The sequence below is a fragment of the Mus pahari genome, chromosome 8 (genome assembly GCF_900095145.1).
Source record: "Mus pahari chromosome 8, PAHARI_EIJ_v1.1, whole genome shotgun sequence".
Taxonomy (NCBI): Eukaryota; Metazoa; Chordata; class Mammalia; order Rodentia; family Muridae; genus Mus; species Mus pahari.
This window is the reverse complement of record NC_034597.1, coordinates 21,800,586-21,820,257: the sequence shown is the minus strand read 5'-3', so window position 1 is coordinate 21,820,257 and position 19,672 is coordinate 21,800,586. Positions and strand designations below refer to the sequence as shown.

Genomic DNA, 19,672 nt, shown 5'->3' with positions numbered 1-19,672 from the left:
GGAACTCACTCTGTAGACCAGGCTGGCCTCGAACTCAGAAATCCGCCTGCCTCTGCCTCCCGAGTGCTGGGATTAAAGGCGTGCGCCACCACGTCCGGCTATTTTTTCCTTTTCTTTGGTGTAGAGATTTGTGTAGCCCAGGCTAGTCTTGAACTCTGTATATAACCTTGAACCTTGACCACTGGTTATTAACTTCTGGTTTGCACCTTCTCTGTTCTGGGACCACAAGTGTGCCACATGTGCCTGGTTTCTGCAGTGCTGAGACTGACCACAGGGCTGCCTGTATGCTGCATGCATGGGTGTCAAGTGTTACCAAGCACAGAATGGCTGTCATTCCAGTCTTTCAGGGGAAGGGACTGACAGCAGTCTCTGGGCATGTGACCTTGGCTTCTCCTACCTGCCCACTGATCCTTTGCATTCTCCAAGGCAGAGTCTGGGAAAGCCCTGGCCATCAAAGGTGCTGAGTTTCCAGCCATCGCAGCACAATGCCCCATTATTAAGGACTCTAAAGTCCTCCAGGAGAATTAATTAATAATCTCATCTCCTTGGGATGGAGCCAAACAGCTTTTCACTGTGCTTCTGGGCGGAGCCCAGGTTAGTTTGGTTGATTAGAGGCTAAGAACCTGGTTTGGGGCTGTGGTGGGGTGGGGCTCATTGCTAAAATTCCTTCACTGAAAGAGACTTAAAGCAATGTCTACTCCTCCTCCTAATGACAATGGGAGGTCAGATGCGTTAGGTGAGGAGTTACTTACAGGGCTGGGGCAACTCTTCTCCCAATGTACACAGAAGCCGTACTCAGGAGGGGTGAGGGCTTCCCTGTAGCTGTGTGCGTGGGGCCCTGCCCTCGTTTCCCCAGACCTGATCACAGGCTCCATCTCCTCTCCCCCAGGCAGGCCAAGTGCAGCCATGGCAGGTGTCAGAGAACATCCGGATACTGTTCCCCCGGGCCAGGTGGGAGAGAGAGTGAACCCCCAAGATGGTGCTTGCTTGGCCCAGAAGACAGTTACCACGGAGGGTTGACTGAAGTGTGTTGTGCCCTGGACAGGTAGATGCTGAGCAGTGAGCCCTTCAGGGAGGGGAGGTGCTACCCGGTGAAGACCCAGATGGCCTCTAGGAAAATGTTACATAACTGCTCAGGCAATGGGAGAGCTAAAATAAAGCGTGTTATTAAATAACTTCATTCCTAAATAAAAAACAACAATTGTGTGTAGAGCCATAGGTCATGTTCTCCATGAAGTCCAAGTCAGAATACCAAAGGAAATTGATTATCTTTCTATAGCCGGGATGAAGGGTCAGGCGTGGCGGTGCTTGTCCTTATTGTAGCACCTGGGAGACAGAGGCAGGCAGATCCTGTAGAAAGCTGTTTCTTGGCAGCACATACACAGCTCTCTGGAGCCCTTTTCAGATTGGTCAATTGATTATGGGCCCATCCCCACCCCTTCCTGGGCCCTTTCCTCAGGCTACGGCTGGAACAATCATCCCTCAGGGTTGGGGGAGATGAAGGAGAAATGTATACCCGGAAGGTGCATGCAGTAAGCATTAAATGTTTTTCTTTTGTGGAATTGTGTTTTAAAGTCTGAGCGTGGCACTTCTCCATTCAGCAAGCTCACAGAGGTTTAGAAACAGCTTAAGGACTCTGCATGCCCCGTGAACTGAGTTGCATTGTCTGAAACATGGGAATGTCAGATCCCATGGTTTTCCCTGCTTCCTGCTTCTGTGTATGGTGTGGGGTGCATGAACATGTGTGTGTTCACATGTGCGGAGGCTCAGGACTGGAGTCTTCCCCAACAGCTCTTCTCTCCTTTGAATTCAGAGCTCCCTGCTATGACCCCGCCTTTGCCTTCCAAATACTCAGTTACAGGAGGGGCAGCCACATCGGCCTGGTGGGTTCTGGTCTTCACACTTGCATGGATGCTATGACCTCAGAGTCACCTCGCCAGCCCCGGTGACTGCTTCTTTCTTCCGTGCTCCCTGCCTTTATCTACAGTGTTCTTCTGTTGCCCTCTGTGACTGCCCTGCCTTGAGCTCTAGCCCAGTGGCTCCCTACAGCCCCAAGACAGCCCAGATCCACATGCCCCTTACTCAAGTCAGGCTTCCAGCAGCACCTACTCCATGAACCAAGACCTGCACACAGTGAGAGAAAACATTCCAGGAAAGACTCCAGAAGCCCCTGACCTTGTCTTGTTCATTTCTGAAAAACCAAAACCAAAACCAAACAAACAAAAACTCCAGCTCTTACTCAGATTCTACTGAGTTTAGTTTTTCACAATATTCCAATGAAACCAGTGACCTACACTCCCACTTAGCTGTTAATGTCTATGTATGTGGGAGCTAGAGACTGACATCAAATGCTTTTCTCAATTGCTGTCCATTTCAATTTTTTTTTTTCCAAGACAAGGTTTCTCTGTGTAGACCAGGCTGTCCTCGAACTCAGAAATCTGCCTGCCTCTGCCTCCCAAGTGCTGGGATTAAAGGTGTGTGCCACTACTGCTAGCTAATTCTTTTGATTACTTGCATTTATTTTTGTATGTAGGTATAACGTGTGGAGGTCAGAGGACAGCTGGGAGGAGCGTTTTCTTTCCATCATGTGGAAATGACCAGATTAAACCTCCGGTCATTAAGCTTGAGAGCAGGTGCCTGTGCTTACTGAACCATGGCTGGCCCTCCACCTTACTGTTTGAGACCAGGGTCTCTGGCCCCCACCGTCCCCATACAGGGATGCAGCTGCCATAGGCGTTTACTGTGTGCTGGGGCTCTGAATTCAGGTCCTCCTGTTTGTGGGGCAGTCACCTTACCAATGGGGCCCTTCCCCAGGATCCCTACTCCCCGTATCTGTATCCTGACAGATGAAAAGCAGCAACTGAGCAGGCTACTCTAGCTTACAGCCTATCCTACCAGTGAGCTATGAGCTTATAGCCTATCCTACCAGTGAGCTATGAGCTTGGGATGGCCTTGAACTTCTGGTCCTTTTGCATCTATTTCCCAAGTACCGCACTTACAGGTATATATATACCACATGTTCTATATAATTATATTAATAATATATTTATGTAATACATTATATGTACAATATACACTAATATACTGTATAATATACATTGCTATATAGTATATACATTATATATATGTGTGTGTGTGTGTGTGTGTATGTAAGTGTTCTACCAAAGCTAGCTGGATCTGCAGCTGAATTCTAGCTTTTATTTGTTTTATTTTTTAAAAGATTTATCTATTTATTATATGTAAGTACACTGTAGCTGTCCTCAGACACCCCAGAAGAGGGAGTCAGATCTCGTTCAGGATGGTTGAGCCACCATGTGGTTGCTGGGATTTGAACTCTGCACCTCTGGAAGAGCAGTTGGGTGCTCTTACCCACTGAGCCATCTCACCAGCCCCAAATTCTAGCTTTTAATGACTAGCAGTGAGACAAATGAATCAAGAACCTAGACTCTAACTTGTTAGGGAAAGGATGAAGAAAGGATTTTTAGAAAAACAACAGAACAAAGCAGGCTTTTACTATGCAGCTCCAGCTGGTCCATGTGGACTCTGGAGCTCCTTCTGCCTCTGCTCTCCTGAGACAGGTCTCATCCATAAATCTCACGCTCTGCCTGCCCAGTGCTAGGAGCCATCATGTGTGTGTGCCGCCATGCCTGCAGAGTGGCTCAGTGCTAGGGCATGTTTAGAATTCACAAAGCCCTGGGATGAACTTATAAAGGAAACATTAAATATTGCAGGATTCCAGTTATAAAGAAAGCCAATTTCGATCTTAACCCGCAATTGCTGTAATGTTGTCATCTGACACACTAAACCTCTTCCTGTACACACACACACCTTTGCCCGTGTGGTATCTGCCTGCGTATTTATGCCTTTAGGCCATGTGTGGAAGCCAGTGGTTGACACTGGAAGTCTTCCTAAATTACTTTTTCACTTTATTTGTTTGGGCCAGGTTCTCTCTCTGGACCTGGAGCTGTGTAGTCTAAACCGGCTACCCAGTGGCTTCCCAGCACAGGCGTACAGAGGCATGCCTTCACACCTGGTGACAAACATAACAGAACAAAAGGCGGGGGCTGAGGGTCTGCACTTAGGTCCTTACGCTCGTGCACCAAGCATTTAACCACGGAGCCCAGCCCCATATACACACATGTACTTGTCTCTCTGGATTCAGAAAACAGCTGTTTTCTGGAGAAACGTAAGCTAGAAACAGGTATTTAGGTTGTCTTGATGTTGGCTGGTTTTGTTCCCTGCCCTAACTCCACCTGAGCAGTCCAGGGCTCTGGCGAGGTACAACTTACTTGAGAGTTCCCATTTCTATAGATTAAATAAAAAACACAATTAGAATTTTTAGTAGGTGCTAAAACTTGGTTTTGAAATTTTATTAAAAAAATATATTTGCAAACATATAAAATTTAGGATGAAAAATGCTCATTTTGAAACATGTAATAACTTAATATTTGCAAACATACACAGATGGTATAAAATCCACACCACTAAAAAGGTTAATGAGGTGGTACTGCGCTCACGGAACAAAAGCTTCGCTCGAGGTGGCGCAGGGCTTCTCCCCTCCCTGGAAGGGCTGAGAGCCCGGTGCAATGAAGTCATGGGAGCCACACAGCCGAAGCAGTAGAGAAGACCACTCCGCACGTACACCAACAACACGTGTCTTAAAGATTCACAGATAAAAGGGAAACACAACTTTGCATTTTTTCCCATTTCAAAGTGATCTGTATTGCATTGCAGCGTTTGAAAGAGTGATGGATGTCAAATCGGAATCCGAGTGAAACATTGCACATCTCTCCTGCTGAAACTTGAAATAAAAAAACAAAAAACAACAAAACAACCCCAAACCTAAACCTCACAGGCTCCTGGAGGCCCTGGTCCTCATGGAAATTCTCCCCGTGAGCAGCCTTCAGAGCCCACTGTAAGGCGCTCTGCTCAGACCCGAGCGAGCATTCTGGACTCTTGAACAGGCCAGGCAATGCTGGTGCCAGAGGTACACACTCTGGACACAACTGAACAACAACAAAGGCAGGCAGGAAGAAACACATGGTCCTCAGTAGGTGTGCCACGAGGACACAGAACTCGGGCGTGACCCCTCAGTGCCTGACTCACAGGGTCCTCCTGTGCCCGTGCCTTCCTTCTCTTCTCTCCGAGTTGCAGTGTGATGGCCGACTCGCTGTATGAGCAGGTAGGCACCTTGAGTTTCATGTTGCATTATCAGTGTTACAATGGCAGTTACGGCCTCTACTACTGAAGTGAGAAGATTTCAAACGACATTCTTTGGGGGAAGAGAGCAATAAAGCTGCATGGTTTACAAAGATTATTCACTAGTGGATTCAATGGCATTTATAATTAATTCCCACAAGAAGATCCAGGCCACAGATACAACCCATGTTTGCACATGCAAACTCTGGTCCTAGGTATCTAAGCCAAGCCTGGGCTAAGGCCTTGACTTGGGTTTGGAATGAACATCACTGTCCAGGGCTATCTGTGGACAGGCCGGATGGAGCCTGCAGGGGACGCCTTTCCTGATATTGATGGCCACTTGAGATTTAGCACTCAAAGTCAAGTAGATCAAGCAGGGCCCGGAGAGGTAACAACGGGGAACAAGGCAGTCTGAGAGGGACTAGGGGGATAAGCTGGGGTGTTCACCCATTCAAAGACATAACGTTAACTACAGCAAAAAGAGCAGTGTCACTCACTGGTGACACCCCAGACACGCTGCTCTGGCCCCAAACTCTGGGCTGCTCTTCCCAGACCCTTTGACCACCAGGGTGAGGGGGTGGGGTGTGTACACAGATGGACCGAATGGCCTGATGAGGTCTTCTGGATTCTGCCAACTTAGCAAGAAGCATCTCCAATGTCTCTTTCGGTCACACTAAGGTTCCAGAAGACACTGTAAACACAAGCAAGCTAGGCTAGCTAGCAGCGGGTCTGGACAATATGCCTGAATGAGGAATAAGGCAACAGCGCTGACTCTCAGGCCAGACTCATCCAACCACACCTATAGTCAGGCTTGGCCCGGCTTTCTGGGGACTCATTCTGGCCTAGCTTCCTAGAAGTCATGATCTGGAACTTCTGGCTTCTGAATTTTAAGTAAATGCTTGGAGCATATAAATCTCGGAGCTGAAACAGGTTTACCTGCTTCCAGTCTCCATCCCTTCAGCACCCAGAAGTTTATATCTACACTGAGGAAGCCTTCCTTCTTGGAGGTTCTCCTTCTGCTTACCATAGTCATTCCTAGGATTAAAGGGTGAAAGTGTCAAGTCTGACTGCAGATACTCTTTAGGGTACCCACTCTTCACCCTCACACAACACTACACACACTCAAAAGCATCAGTGAAATTCATACCTATGGAAGAGGATGCTTTGAATCATCTGTTTACTGATGTCCACGGAGCCCACACTTGGGGGTGATCAAGCCTACAGGCACGTTTGCTTTATGAGAACGGCCCTGTGGCTCCCTGACCACCACCTCCTACTGTCAGCAACATTCATCACCTCGCTACGACTTTACCTTGCTTAGATGACATGTGAACAATTAATTTTTGGTTGCTATATTTACACACTATCATGAAACTATCCCTAACTTGGTATGAAAAAGTCTAAGCTTCCCTGAATTCTGCACACTTCACACATAACTAGGTAGACAAGAGAAGACACTCAACTTAGAAGCAGAAACATTGTCCAGGAAGCATGGTGGGATCAGCACAAGCCAATCAAAGTGTTCTTTAGGCTAAAAAACTAAGACCAAAGTAAAAGAAGTAATTAATAAGTAATTTTCTAAAACTTCAGCTAGAAAGAATGAATCGATGAGCCTTTGATTGAGTTCCCATTAAAGCTTAAGCAACTGTCCCGGCAGGACCGCTGCATCTGTCAGCATTATTCACAGCGAATCCTTACGCTAGCTGGTTGAGCCAACTGGGTTCTTACCCATCATTAAATAGTGCTCAGAAAAGTAAGCAGTGCATTAATTGGTTAAATACTAGAAAATGACCTGTATCATAGAAACGAAGACACTTTTCATTCAAAGAATATCTCAAAATTACTATTGCTGAAATAATCAAATTCTACATTAAAATGTTACCAAACACCATTACATGCCATAAAAGCATAAATAGAAACCATGGCAGATCAATAGCAGCATCACAAAGCATCTTTACAGTTCTGACTGCGGCCGGGAGAGCTCGCAGCCTAGGATATACTGTGAGGTGCTAGGTCTCACACTTGCTTTCTGACTCCAGAGTCTACAACTAAGGAAGGCAGGCAGGCAGGCAGTGTGAGCACAGCTCCCTTTCTGCATAGCTTTAAACTGCTCAGCACATTGGAGGAATGGAACCAGAATGGCTTTGTCAGATTGGTCCACTGGTCCTTTTGCCAAAGTGTTAAGGAAAACAATCAACAATAACTTGAACTGTGTTTAGACAGAAAAGGAAAATAAGGCTGCGCTTCACACACAAACTTGACACTTAACTGCCTAGAGTTCACTAAAACGGAGCCTTCTGGTAGGATCAGGATCTGTGGGGCCCGGCCTCTGCTTCAAGGGTGTGAAGCCTCCTCCACCAGAGCCAGCCGGCCTATCCGCAGGGTTCACTTCACTGGAGTTCGCACAGGGCAGGACCAGGAACACTTACCGGAACACAAAGACAGCCCAGAAGTCTTAAGGCCCAAGCGGGGTGCTCATAGAAAATATACTTCACTTGAACAAATACCTTCCAAAGAGTCAACTTAAATTCTGATCCTTAAACCCTGAAGCTACTCTGAGCTGACATTAAGTTCAGAGCTTCTAGGGGTAGAGGAGGGATGGCGTGGGCTCCACAGAGCTCTGCTGCAAGGCTGGTGGCTCCTCCCGAGGCCTGGAAAGCAAGCCGACAGTCAGGCTCCTCATTCCACACACTGGCTTGTAGCTGATGAAAACACCCACGTCACTCAACACAATGGTCTCTTGTTGTTTTGTCAAACAAAGGTTTGCTGGTGATGCTGCACAGTGAAACCTCCGTCATCACTGAGAACGTCTCTAGGAAACATCCTTACGGACAAGGCTCTCTCAGGCTCCTCAAGCTCCATGCTCTGCTTAGCTGTTCCATGAGGAAGCCTGCTTGTCTTGAGGTGGACCCTCTCCCTTCACATTGCCTTCACTGCAGTCATAGGTTGTGGTTGTCTTTGTTCTTGGTCAGAACCTGCAAGTAAACTTCATGAAGTGTACTGAGGAAGCTGGAGTCATTCTGGAAGAGACGGCAAGGAAACACACTGCCTGTTACTTCCTCAGAACTCACCCCCATGATAACACCTTAGGAAAACACAGAACTGATTGGTGTAACTAATTCTCCAAGTAACCTGTCCCCAGAGACAGTTACAATGACAGTCCAGGTTTATATCCATTTATTCCACCAGGAGGATATACCTGGGGAAAAAGGCTGCTGCCAGGGAGGTTTCTCAATTTGCACCAATATATACTAAGCCTTGTTAAGATAGAAAATTAAAAACAAAGCTGACGCCCTCCATACCTTTATTAGGTGTATCAGTGTGTCCTGGAGCTGAGACTTGCTGAGAACAATGGAAGGCTTTCTCTGATTTTCTGGTGTTCCAACAGTGAGGGGAGAAGGGGAGCTGGCTTTCCTCTCTAGGTCTGTGGCTCTGGGAACTGTTTGCTGGAACACACTGGGGGACAGCAGAACTGACGATACTGCTGTGGTGGTTGCAGGAACCAATGGAGAGCCTGCAATCTGCGGGGGAACACAGAATAACACAGAATAATAGTCACTTCCGTTATCTGAGACACTTAGCTTGCCCTGTTCCCTTCCCTTAAGATTTTATTTTATGTGTATGGGTGCTTTGGTTGCATGTATGCCCATGTAGTGCGTGTGCGTGTGCATGTGTGGGTGTGCATATGTGTGTGTGGTACCCATAGAAGCCAGAAGAGGGTGTTGGATCCTCGAGCAAGAGCATCAGGGCTGCTCAGCAGCTACAGAGCCAGCCCTCCAGCCCTCCAGCCTTCTTAGCTTGCTTTTTGGTATAAAGCTGGGCTAGTTACTTCTACTGATGGCCACACAACAGGGCAGGCTAACCTAAAGCAGACAGAAGGCTAACCTCTGAAAATCCAGGAGAGGAACAGGCTCATAAGCAGGTGAGCAAGTGCTATGGAGAACTGTGTCTTTCAAGGTTGGTGGGTGAAGGGGAGTGGTGGGTAATAGGGCAGGCGCTTGAGGAAGGAGGAGTGAAGTAAGCAGGCCAAGGGGCTCTGCCATCAGAAGTGAGCGACTGTGGCAGGACAGTGCCTGTCTCCTGGGACTCTTCACTTTCTAGGTCAAGGAGTACCTCTTACTTATAGAGACCAGGTTAATACAGGCCCCAGCACCCACCCACTTACACATGATCCACACGGCCCACCCATGTATACAGTCTGACACCCTCTATACAGTCAAGAAGACATCTTTACAGAGCTAACATAAGGTCTTAAGCCACAGCAAGGAATTCTGCCGAGAAGCAGAGCAGCTCTGTCCCAGAAGGGGCATCTGAGACAGGGCAGAGCTGGAATGCTATAGCTTTTCACTGAGGTGGTAAGAATCCACCTTATACAAGCAGAACCCAAAAGTGTTCAATGTGATCTCTGGGAGTGGGAAAATAGTGGGGCGAGTGCTTGCTCCATGTGCACTATGTTAGCACATCTGGATGGGCATCTGCACTATGTTAGCACATCTGGATGGGTGTGGTGGTCAGGTACAGGAGGGAGAGACTGTAAGTTGGCTAGGCTCAAGCGGAGACCCTGACTCAATATATAAAGTGGAGAACTAATAGGAACACTCAAGGCTAGCTCTGGCCGCCACACAGGCACACACAATTTGGGGTGGGGACATCCTTACCGGGATGGCACTGGGTAACACCTTAGGCTGGGAAAATACTTCAGGATCCTGGTTTTGTTGCATAGACTGAAATATTTAATGGGGAAAACAGATAAAGAGATAGAGCAAGCTTCAGTTAGTGACATGTGACAGAGCAATATCAAGGAATGGTTCAGAGCCGGGAGGAACTTGTTGGTAATGCAGCTCCTGTGAAGGTCCCCGAGAGCGTGTGTGGACAGAACCTACCAGGTGACTCATTCAGGGTCAGCTCTACTGTGAGCACCACCCTCAGTCCTGGAATTTGTCTCTGTGTAGAGGCTAAGGCTTCCTTGAATTTGCACTCTTCCCGACTCAGCCCTCTCAAGCAGCTAACACACACAGGCCGAGTGTGTACAACATAAATGATGAACAATTTGCTCCTGCAGCGCTGAAAGCTGAACTCAGGACCTCGCCTAAGACAGGCAAATGGCCCTTCAAAGGTTCTCTGAACCTGGTTGGTGACACTAAGAGCCTTCACCCTAAGTATACTGTAAGACACAGAGGAGGTCCTTTTGTTTGGTTTTGAGACCTGGGTTGTTCAGTCTGGCCTCTAACTTGAGATCCTTCTTCACTTTCTTCACTATGGTTTTATAGGTGTGCACGCTCCTGGTCTTTGGGAAAAAATTAATGTTGCCCAGTAAACACAAGACAACTCCATGCAGACCAGGGTCTTTTTGTTTTGATATGGGATAGCCCTGGCTGGCCTGGAGCTTGCTATGTAGACCAGGCTAGACTTGAAATCACAGATTGCCTACTGAGACTAAAGGCATGTGCCACTATATCAGGCAAGAAGAAGATCTAAAATTAGTTATTGCCCTGTAAATGAGTATTTACACATATGTAATATAAATGAGTATTTACACATATGTAATGTAAATGAGTGGTTTCTGCCAAGCAGCATGCAAGAGTGTCACTGTCTTCTAGTGCTGAACATGGAGAAAGCGGTGCAGACCATTACCTTAGCTTCCAGATTAACTGAGAGGTGGGGCAAACCCTTTCCCTCACAACCAGAAACCCAAACAAACTCTCTTCCCTTTGTTTTTTCCTGCAGTCAGTCTATCAGCACAAAGGAAGAGGGGCAAGAACACTCCTGGCCCTGACACCTACACACAGCATAGGCCCTGCCCATGGGGGACGACGTGCCTTCCTTTCTGTGTGTCAGACCCAAATGCTGACAGGCAGGCAGCAGTCACAGAGCAGCACACCCCACTCCCTTCCAGCTGTGATCATTACACTCCGCTCATTTTCTCGTTGGTAAACTTGCTATTGAAGGGCAAACCTCTCCTTTACCCTCTCTACCAATGGACCATGAAGCCTCCCTGACTGGATACTTTAAAAATATACTTGGGGCTGGTGAGATGGCTCAGTGGGTAAGAGCACCCGACTGCTCTTCTGAAGGTCCTGAGTTCAAATCCCAGCAACCACATGGTGGCTCACAACCATCTGTAAGGAGATCTGACTCCCTCTTCTGGAGTGTCTGAAGACAGNTACAGTGTACTTACATATAATAAATAAATCTTAAAAAAAAAAAAAAAATAAAAATCTACTTGTCCACAGTACTCAACCCAGGCCCCTACTGCTCAGGCAAAGTAATTGACAGCTTGCCCTGGAACGGGTGGCCAGATTCCAGTTTCTGACATTACCAACAGGTCACTCTTCGTTCAGAACCTTTCAATGCCTTCCTAAGGTCTGAAACATAACTCACACTCCTTAACTTACAATGTAGTCATCTTCTAACGCAAACCCTCCAGGTCTGTTTACACAGCAAACTGAGTTACTCCAGAACCTGGAAATCCATGCACGCATGCACACGTGCGTACAAGTCCACACACCAACATCAGCTACAGACCACAGAGAGACAGACAGGGCCCCCCTCACCCCACAGAGCAAATTCAGTTATAGACCATGGAGACAGACAGACAGACAACAAGACAGACACACAACATCTTTAGTTGGGCATGGCTGCTGCACAACACACACACACACACACACACACACACAGCCTCATGTCACTTAAAGCTGAGACCTCTGCAGTCTTGTTTCTCTATGTCCTCCTGCTCCTGTCTTACCTGGAGGGTTGGAGCAAGCACCATGTTGCTCAGGGAGGCTGAGACTGCTGTTCTTGCTGCTGCTGTCTTAGAAGAAGGCTCTATGAAGCTCTCCGGGGTGGCCAGTTGGCCAGCTGCCGAAGAGAAGCTGGGTGCCATGGCTCCTTTACCAAGCGGCTGTGCTTGTATTTGGTCATGCTGTGGGGTCAACCTGAGTTTCTGGAGCAGATCAACGCTCGGGAGGGCTGTGCCAGCTGGGTTTGCCAGGCTCACCGGGGCTCTAAAGGGGCTCTGGCTAGCAATCAGACTGCTGTGGCTTAGCTCAGGGACTGGCTGGTTCAGGAGTGGAGATTTCTGCCTGGGTGTGGTCTTCACTGCTTGAATCATGGTGCTATTCCGAGGTAAGTGGGGAACTTGTGTGGTAGGACCTTCAGCTGGCAGAGTGGGGCTAAGGACAGGGCTCAGTGGGAGTGTGTAGCTTGGGGGATGTCTGTCACCCGACTGTGCAATGGAGGCGGGAGTGATCAGCACCGGGGCGCTGACTTCAGGCTGAACAGTGTGATGAGCAGAATGGACACCCAGGTTTTCAGATTGAGGGGCTCCCCCTGACTGCTCAAAGGGAAATGGGAGAAATGAGCTGGGCTCTTTCTGTGGTGCATCTCCCAGCAGCTTGTCGGTGTCCTCCGACTCTAGACCCATAGCTGTTGGTTGCTCCTTTGGCAAGGAGGTTCCAAATAACTCTTCTACTGTTAGATGTTTATGACCAGATGGAGCAGACTGAAAAACAAAAGCAAGTGACCAATCAAAGACAGGAGCACAGACCAATGTAACCAGACTTCTTTTCCATCAGAAGAAGAAGAACAGAGAAGCAAGAACAGCGATGAAGACAGCCTGGAGCAACCTGAGGTGCAGCAAGGCTCAGACCACCTTCTACCAAAGTCTGTATGGTGACAAAATTCTGTACGGAGAACAGTTTCAGCATTTACTGTTTCCCCTGGTGAATGTGGCTAAGGTTGGGGCTATACACAACAAAGTGATCCGCACTAAGTGTCCACGTTAGTAACACAACTGGCAAATGATGCCAGCTCGAGAGAGGACCAAACTCTAAGTGGTTCACTTTTATTGTTCTTTTTGTTTGTTTTTTGAGACAGGGTTTCTCTGTGTAGCCTTGGCTGTCCTGGAACTCACTCTGTAGACGAGGCTGTCCTCAAACTCAGAGATCCGCCTGTCTCTGCCTCCCAAGTGCTGGGATTAAAGGCATGCGCGACCACGCCCGGCTGGAGCCTAAACACCCAAGACAACTCTAACCACTCACCACTCAGTCATGTCTCCTGCACACCCTCAAATTACAGAATCCTGAGGAAAAAGGAAAACATTTACACTGAATTTAGAAGTTGGGGGAGTGGTTTAGTGGTAGAACTCTTACCTAGCATATGCACATGCATAAAGAGTATTTTTTTTTAATCCCTTTTTGCTATGGCCTTATATTTAGAGTGAGATTTTGAACCCGGTGTATGTGTGTTTGTTTGTTTTTGGTATTTTGAGACAGGGCCTTTCCACACTGCTTGGGCTGTCCTGGAACTATGTAGACTGGTTCAACAAATCTGGATCAACTTCCTGATTGCTGAATGCCCAATAGTTAAAAAAACAAACAACCTATTCATTAAGCTGAAACAAGACGGTTAAAGATTCTGTGACAAAAAATGAACTAAAACATGCATGTGGTAGTTCATCCCTATAATCCCAGGATGGGGAGGCTGAGGCAGGAGGATTAGTCTGAATTTAAGGTAATCCCAGGCAACAAAGTGTGTTTCCAAACTAGACAACCAACCAACCAATATCCCTACCTCCCTCTTCCCCCCCCCCGAAAATAAAAACAAAACAAAATGAAATCTCAAGCCCCACTAAGCTGTGAGTAGAGCAGGCTGTCATACTAGACTTAGGAGATGGGACCCAGGGTAAGAAGTCCAGAGTCACCTTCAGCTCCCTACTGAGCTTCTTACTAGATGAGACTATCCTCGAGACCTCATCCAATCCAGTCCAACTTAGACAAAGACAACCAAAGGAAAGTACTAGAAAACAGTACAAGCATCAGTGCAATTGATGTGAGTCGTAAGGAACATCCTATTACACATACATGTCAACATTTATTTAGATAGATGTATTTTGAAAACCAAAGTGTTATGGCTATTCTGCAGAAATTCCAGGTAAGAAGCCATACTTCTATGTTAGAGAGTAGGAACAATTAAATTAAATAAAAACCAGAAGAAAACACACAGGGGAAAGAGCACCAAGAAAACTTAATAGGTGAATTATGAAAGTGAACTATATTTTTGCATGAGTTGTATTTGTGGTATACATACAAATTCATGTGGGGGCTGGTGAGATGGCTCAGTGGGTAAGACACCCAACTGCTCTTCCGAAGGTCCGGAGGTCAAATCCCAGCAACCACATGGTGGCTCATAACCATCTGTAACAAGATCTGACGCCCTCGTCTGGAGTGTCTGAAGACAGCTACAGTATACTTACATATAATAAATAAATAAATCTTTAAAAACAAAACAAACAAAACCCCAAATTCATGTGGATGTACACATGTGTGTATGTATGTGCATGTGCATGTACGTGGAGGCCAGGTGTCAATACTAGATGTATTCCTCAATCACTCTTCACCGTGAAGAGACAGGGTCTCTCAATAAATCAGAACGCATCTACTCAGCCTCACTGACTGGCGATCTGCCTTCCCAGTGCTGGATTACAACACCAATGCCAGCAAGCCCAGCTCCTTATGTGCTGCTAGGGATCCAAACCCCACCCTTATGCTTGCTCCACAAGCACAGTACTGATGCACCATCTCCGTGGCCCCTAGGAAATGGACTTTAATACTGAGGCCTGGCAGCATGATCTGCTACTCAGCACTAGATGGCAGCATCACTAAATAGAGTAACTCTCTCTGTGTAATGGCAGATTAGGGATTTGCAATTGTTTTAGACAATTACACAGCCTTCTCACAATATCCAAATCCCAATGCTTTATAATTCCTTGGCTTTAGCTGAAAAAAGATGCAATTTTATTTTGTGTTTTTGAGACAGTCTTGAAACATAGCCTACATAGTCTTCAAACAAGTGGCTTCCCTACTCATTTGCATACTTGTAATTCCAGCACTGGGTTGGTAAGGATAGACTGATAACAGGGACTTACTGGCCAGACTAGCCAGCCATGCATGCTGCAGGCTAGTGAGAAACTCCGCTTAAAAATGAAATGACATAAAAGAAAATGGTAGACAGAGTGTAAGGAACGGCACTTGAGGAGTCCTGCCTGCTACAGGCACACGTGTGAGTACCTGCATGCACACGTGCACATTTCCCACATTCCGCTAAAGCAAACAAACTTGTCGAGCTGGGCATGTTGGTACATGTCTGTAATCCCAGCCCTTGGGAGGTGGGGAGAAGATGATCAGAAGTTCAAGGTTGACCCTCGGTTATACAGAGAGTTTGAGGCCAGCCTGGGTTATTCTATGAGACACTGTCTCATAACAAATGAAAAACAAGGGAGAGGTAAGGGAGACTTACTGGTATACATTATACACGATTGTAATATAACAAGCTTGCTAACATGTATATTCCGTGCTAATAAAGACAAACTTAGATACTCACAGATACTTAATTCATAACAGTCAAAAAACTGCATAAAACCCAGATATACTTTAATAGGGAAATGTTTCAAATGGTTAGACTAAACTACACAGGTTGAGCGTTCCTAATCTAAAAACCTACAATCTAAAATGTTCCCAACCCCTACAGACTTGCTGCCTTTGTGCTGCCCTCTATAAGCACAGTGACTTCCCTGGCACGCCCTCTTCGCCTACCACCATCTTTTTCATTTCTCTCTTTTTCCTTTTTGGCTTTTTTTTTTTTTTTTTTTAAGTTTTTCGAGACAGGTTTCTCTGTGTATCCCTGGCAGTCCTGGAACTCACTCTGTAGACCAGGCTGGCCTCAAACTAAGAAATCCACCTGCCTCTGCCTCCCAAGTGCTGGGATTAAAGGTGTGCGCCACCACGCCCAGCTGTATTTTGGCTTTTAGAGACAAGGTCTCTCAAGTGCTGGCTGTCCTGGAACTCGATGTGTAGACCAGGTGACCCCAGCTCGCAGAGATCTGCCTCTGAGTTCTTAAAGTTGTGCACCACCATGCCCAGCTCAAATCAAGAATGTGAAAGTTAAACAAACAGAATCACAGTATGTAGTCTTTTGAGTCTTTCTCATGTATACCAGTAAGTCTCCCTTACCTCTCCACCCTTGTTTTTCATTTGTTATGAGACAGTGTCTCATAGAATAACCCAGGCTGGCCTCAAACTCTCTGTATAACCTAGGGTCAACCTTGAACTTCTGATCTTTCTCTCTTTACCTCCCAAGGGCTGGGATTATAGGCATGTACCATCCACAGGACAGAACTACAGATGGGGTGCGCGCACACACACACACACACACCCACACACACACAGTACAACTACAACTGAGAACTATGAGCATGATGGTGTGTGGCTCTTGTCAACATCCTGTACACAGAATATTTCTGTATTATGTTTATATGTATATTATTATTATGGGATAGAATCTGTCTGCTTTTGTTATCCAAGGCAGCCTGGAAAAAGTTATATAATACAGCAGATTGGTCTCAAAAGGGACAGTAGATGACTGTCCTGTCCCAGTCTCCAAGATGCTGGGATTATAGGTGTGCACTACCACACTGGCTCCTTCTGAACTACTTACCACTCTACATATAGTCAACAGAAGTTTAATGTATCTGTTGTTTTATCAGACCACCAGTTATAAAGAGAATGATAATTCAATAAATATTTATATGTCTATGTGCTAAAGACACAGCATTGATACAAAGTGAGTTCTGGGGCAGCCAGGACTATGCAGAGAAACCCTGTCTCAAACAAAACAAAACACCAAAAAACCCAAGACACAGCCTTGAACACACAGAGAAAACTGCTTGTCTTGGGAGGGTGTGGTGGTGCATCCTTTTCATCCCAGCATGGAGGAGTAGGACCAGTCTGGCCTATACAAGTTGGTTTCAGGACAGCAAGGACTACATAGTGAGGCCTGTCTCAAAAAACAAAAACAAAAAAACAAAAAAGCCTCAGGCAAACGGAACTGCAGGCCCCTTTAGCATGGAACTGTGGATAAAACCAAACCAAACCACATGAGCTAATGAAAGTCAGTAAGAAAGTAAGGCAAGCAGAGGATGGAAGGCAGGCCCTAACTAAGAAGCCATGAGAGAGCAGAAGAAAACGGACACAGTCACAAGGAAAAAGAGAGCCAAGGGAAACCACCGGGTCACAGCCCTGGTCGGGCTAAGTGAGCCAGGCAGATGTTAGGAGTTGATGGCTCAGGGGAGGGGCGGGCCAGAAGCAGGGTATGTCCTGTGGACATTCCTGTGAATGAGACAGGACACCACAGGAGGGCTGTCAAAGCAGGGGGTGAACATTATGTTTCCCAGGGTCATTCTGCTGGCCTGGCTGAGCACAGGGAAGGCTGTATCGAGAACAAAAACTAGGGGACCAGAGAGGAGGCTGCTGCAGAGTCCACATCAGAGTTTCATGGCCTGGGAAATGAGCTGGGTATATGTCATTACGATGTCACACATACGGTCTGACAGACAAGCTTGCAGTGGTTCAAATCCTTATGAGATGGTGCTGTTCTGCTCTTTTGACAAAGCTAAGGCTTTAACTGTACGAACCTTATCCTGTGACCCCGAGGGCGTCTCTTCTAGGGTCTCGGGGCTTCCCAGGTTAGAGAGCTGAGTGCTTGGCTGTAGCCCAGGACTGGAGATATTTGAGCCGCCCATCTGATTCTTGGAAAAGAATTAAAAGAAAAAGTCTATCATCTGAAAAAGGACTGCTATCTAAAGACTGGTTCACATTTGAAGCTATCGAAAATACTTTAATTAAAAAAATACATAAAAATTCTCCTAAAACTGTTTCTATCAATTTCATTTTAACTTCTATAATAACATTTCTATAAAGTAGAGAATCTATTTCTATGTATGGTAGCTCCAACCATTATCCCTTTAGTCACTCATTTCAAGGGAAGATACCATTATTCTACCAGATTTTCCCATGACTTACGTTACACAGGATGTCTTTAACTGTTGGGAGAGGCAGGTCTACCTGTACTGTGCCCACCTCAACAGCCGGGTGCAGAGCACTGCCACACTGCACACATACTCCGGTGAGCTCACTAAGGTCATGACCTCTGAGCATTCCAAGAAACCAGTTGTTAGTTTTGTCTCTCAAAAATGCTAAAGTGGAATGGAATATAACCATTCGAAGATTCATGCAAGCTATAGTATCAACAGCCCATTCCTTGTTAATTGTGGAGCATAGAACATTTGTATTGTTTCCATTTTTAAAGATTTTTATGTGTATGAGTGTTTTGCCTGTATGTATGTATGTGTATCATGTGTGTGCCTGGCTGCAGAGGAGGTCAGAATGGTGTATTGGATCTCCTGGAGCTAGAGATGTTGTCATCGTGGGTACTGGGAACCGAATACTGCCCTCTGGAAAAGCAGCAGGCTCTTACCCACTGAGCCGTCTCGCTAGCACACAGCGCATTTTCATTCTTAAAAACCTATTTGTCCATGTGCAGTAATTATATGTGTATGTAAGGGTGAGCACTTGTGTGGAGGGAAGCTAGGTAACTCCCTTGAGACAGGGTCTCACAATGAACCCAGGCTCACTGTTTTAGCTAAACAGGCTAGCCAGCGAATCCTTAGTCCTTCTGTGCCCCACTCTCCATTCCTTCGAGCTGGCGGTCCAGGCTGACACAGCAATGCTCTTAAATGGGTGACAGGTATCAACCTCTGGTCCTCATGCTTGCACAGCAAGCTCTTTTACAAACTGAGTCATCTCCTCAGCCCCTAAGTTCAGTGTTTGATTATGAACATAGCTTCAATAACTTTTGTAGAGACAAAAGAGGAGAAACCTAGCAAAGATAAATCAGGATACAGTGATAAATGTATTTTTCTTCTAAAAGGTTTTTTTATGAGACACTCTTGCTATGTATTCCAGGCTGACTTTGAATTTCCGATCTTGCCTCAGTCTCCCAAGTCCTATGATTACAGGTGTGACAACCACATCTGACTCAGTTGTAGGTGTTTGTGTGTGCATGCAGAAGTTGGGGAAGCCAGTGACTGACGTAGAATACCCTCAATCACTCTTTGAGGCAGGCTGTCATACTGAACCTGGGGCTCATGGATTCTGCTATACTGGTGGTTCACCAAGTCCCAGAGTCTCCACCTCCCCAGCACTGCCCTGAACCCAAAAAACATGGGTTCTGTGAGTCAAGCTCAGACTTATGCTTATACAACAAGCACTTTATTGCTGAACCATCTTTTCAGTAAATGTTTACATTTAGATTTATGAGCAAGTTTGAGCTAAATTTTCATAAGATGCCACAGTTTGCTTAAGGTTCATTTTGTGTGTTTATACATACGGACATCCAATCATTTCAAAGCCATTTAAATTCGAACTTGCTAAAAGTGATACTGCAAATAAAAATAGTTTTATTAAAAAAAAAAAAAGAAACCTTGATTGGGTATCTGGCAGAGCTTGTCAAGCATTCCCAATACTGCAAAATAAACAATCACTGTAACATACACATGAATCCTTACATGACCACTGGATAGACATGCAATTATGGCACTCTGGGAACCTAAGTTACACGTGAAATATTTGCTGCAGAT

General features: G+C 46.2%; 1 protein-coding gene across 3 annotated transcripts in view; it reads right to left on the bottom strand.

Moving 5' to 3' along the window:
* Positions 1–4,343: 4,343 nt before the first annotated feature.
* Positions 4,344–19,672, bottom strand: part of Dcp1a (decapping mRNA 1A) — a 47,055-nt gene continuing 31,726 nt past the window's right edge. Inside the window, exons 6-10 of one of the 3 annotated variants that reach the window (XM_021204131.1) lie at positions 17,669–17,782; positions 11,945–12,700; positions 9,858–9,923; positions 8,502–8,720; positions 4,344–8,219 (exon numbers count right to left, since the gene is read on the bottom strand). In XM_021204131.1, the coding sequence (XP_021059790.1) occupies positions 8,139–8,219; positions 8,502–8,720; positions 9,858–9,923; positions 11,945–12,700; positions 17,669–17,782 (1,236 nt within the window). In that variant the 3' untranslated portion in view covers positions 4,344–8,138. The remainder of the gene's footprint in view (positions 8,220–8,501; positions 8,721–9,857; positions 9,924–11,944; positions 12,701–17,668; positions 17,783–19,672) is intronic. The other 2 variants (XM_029541353.1, XM_021204132.2) reach the window with 2 other exon arrangements.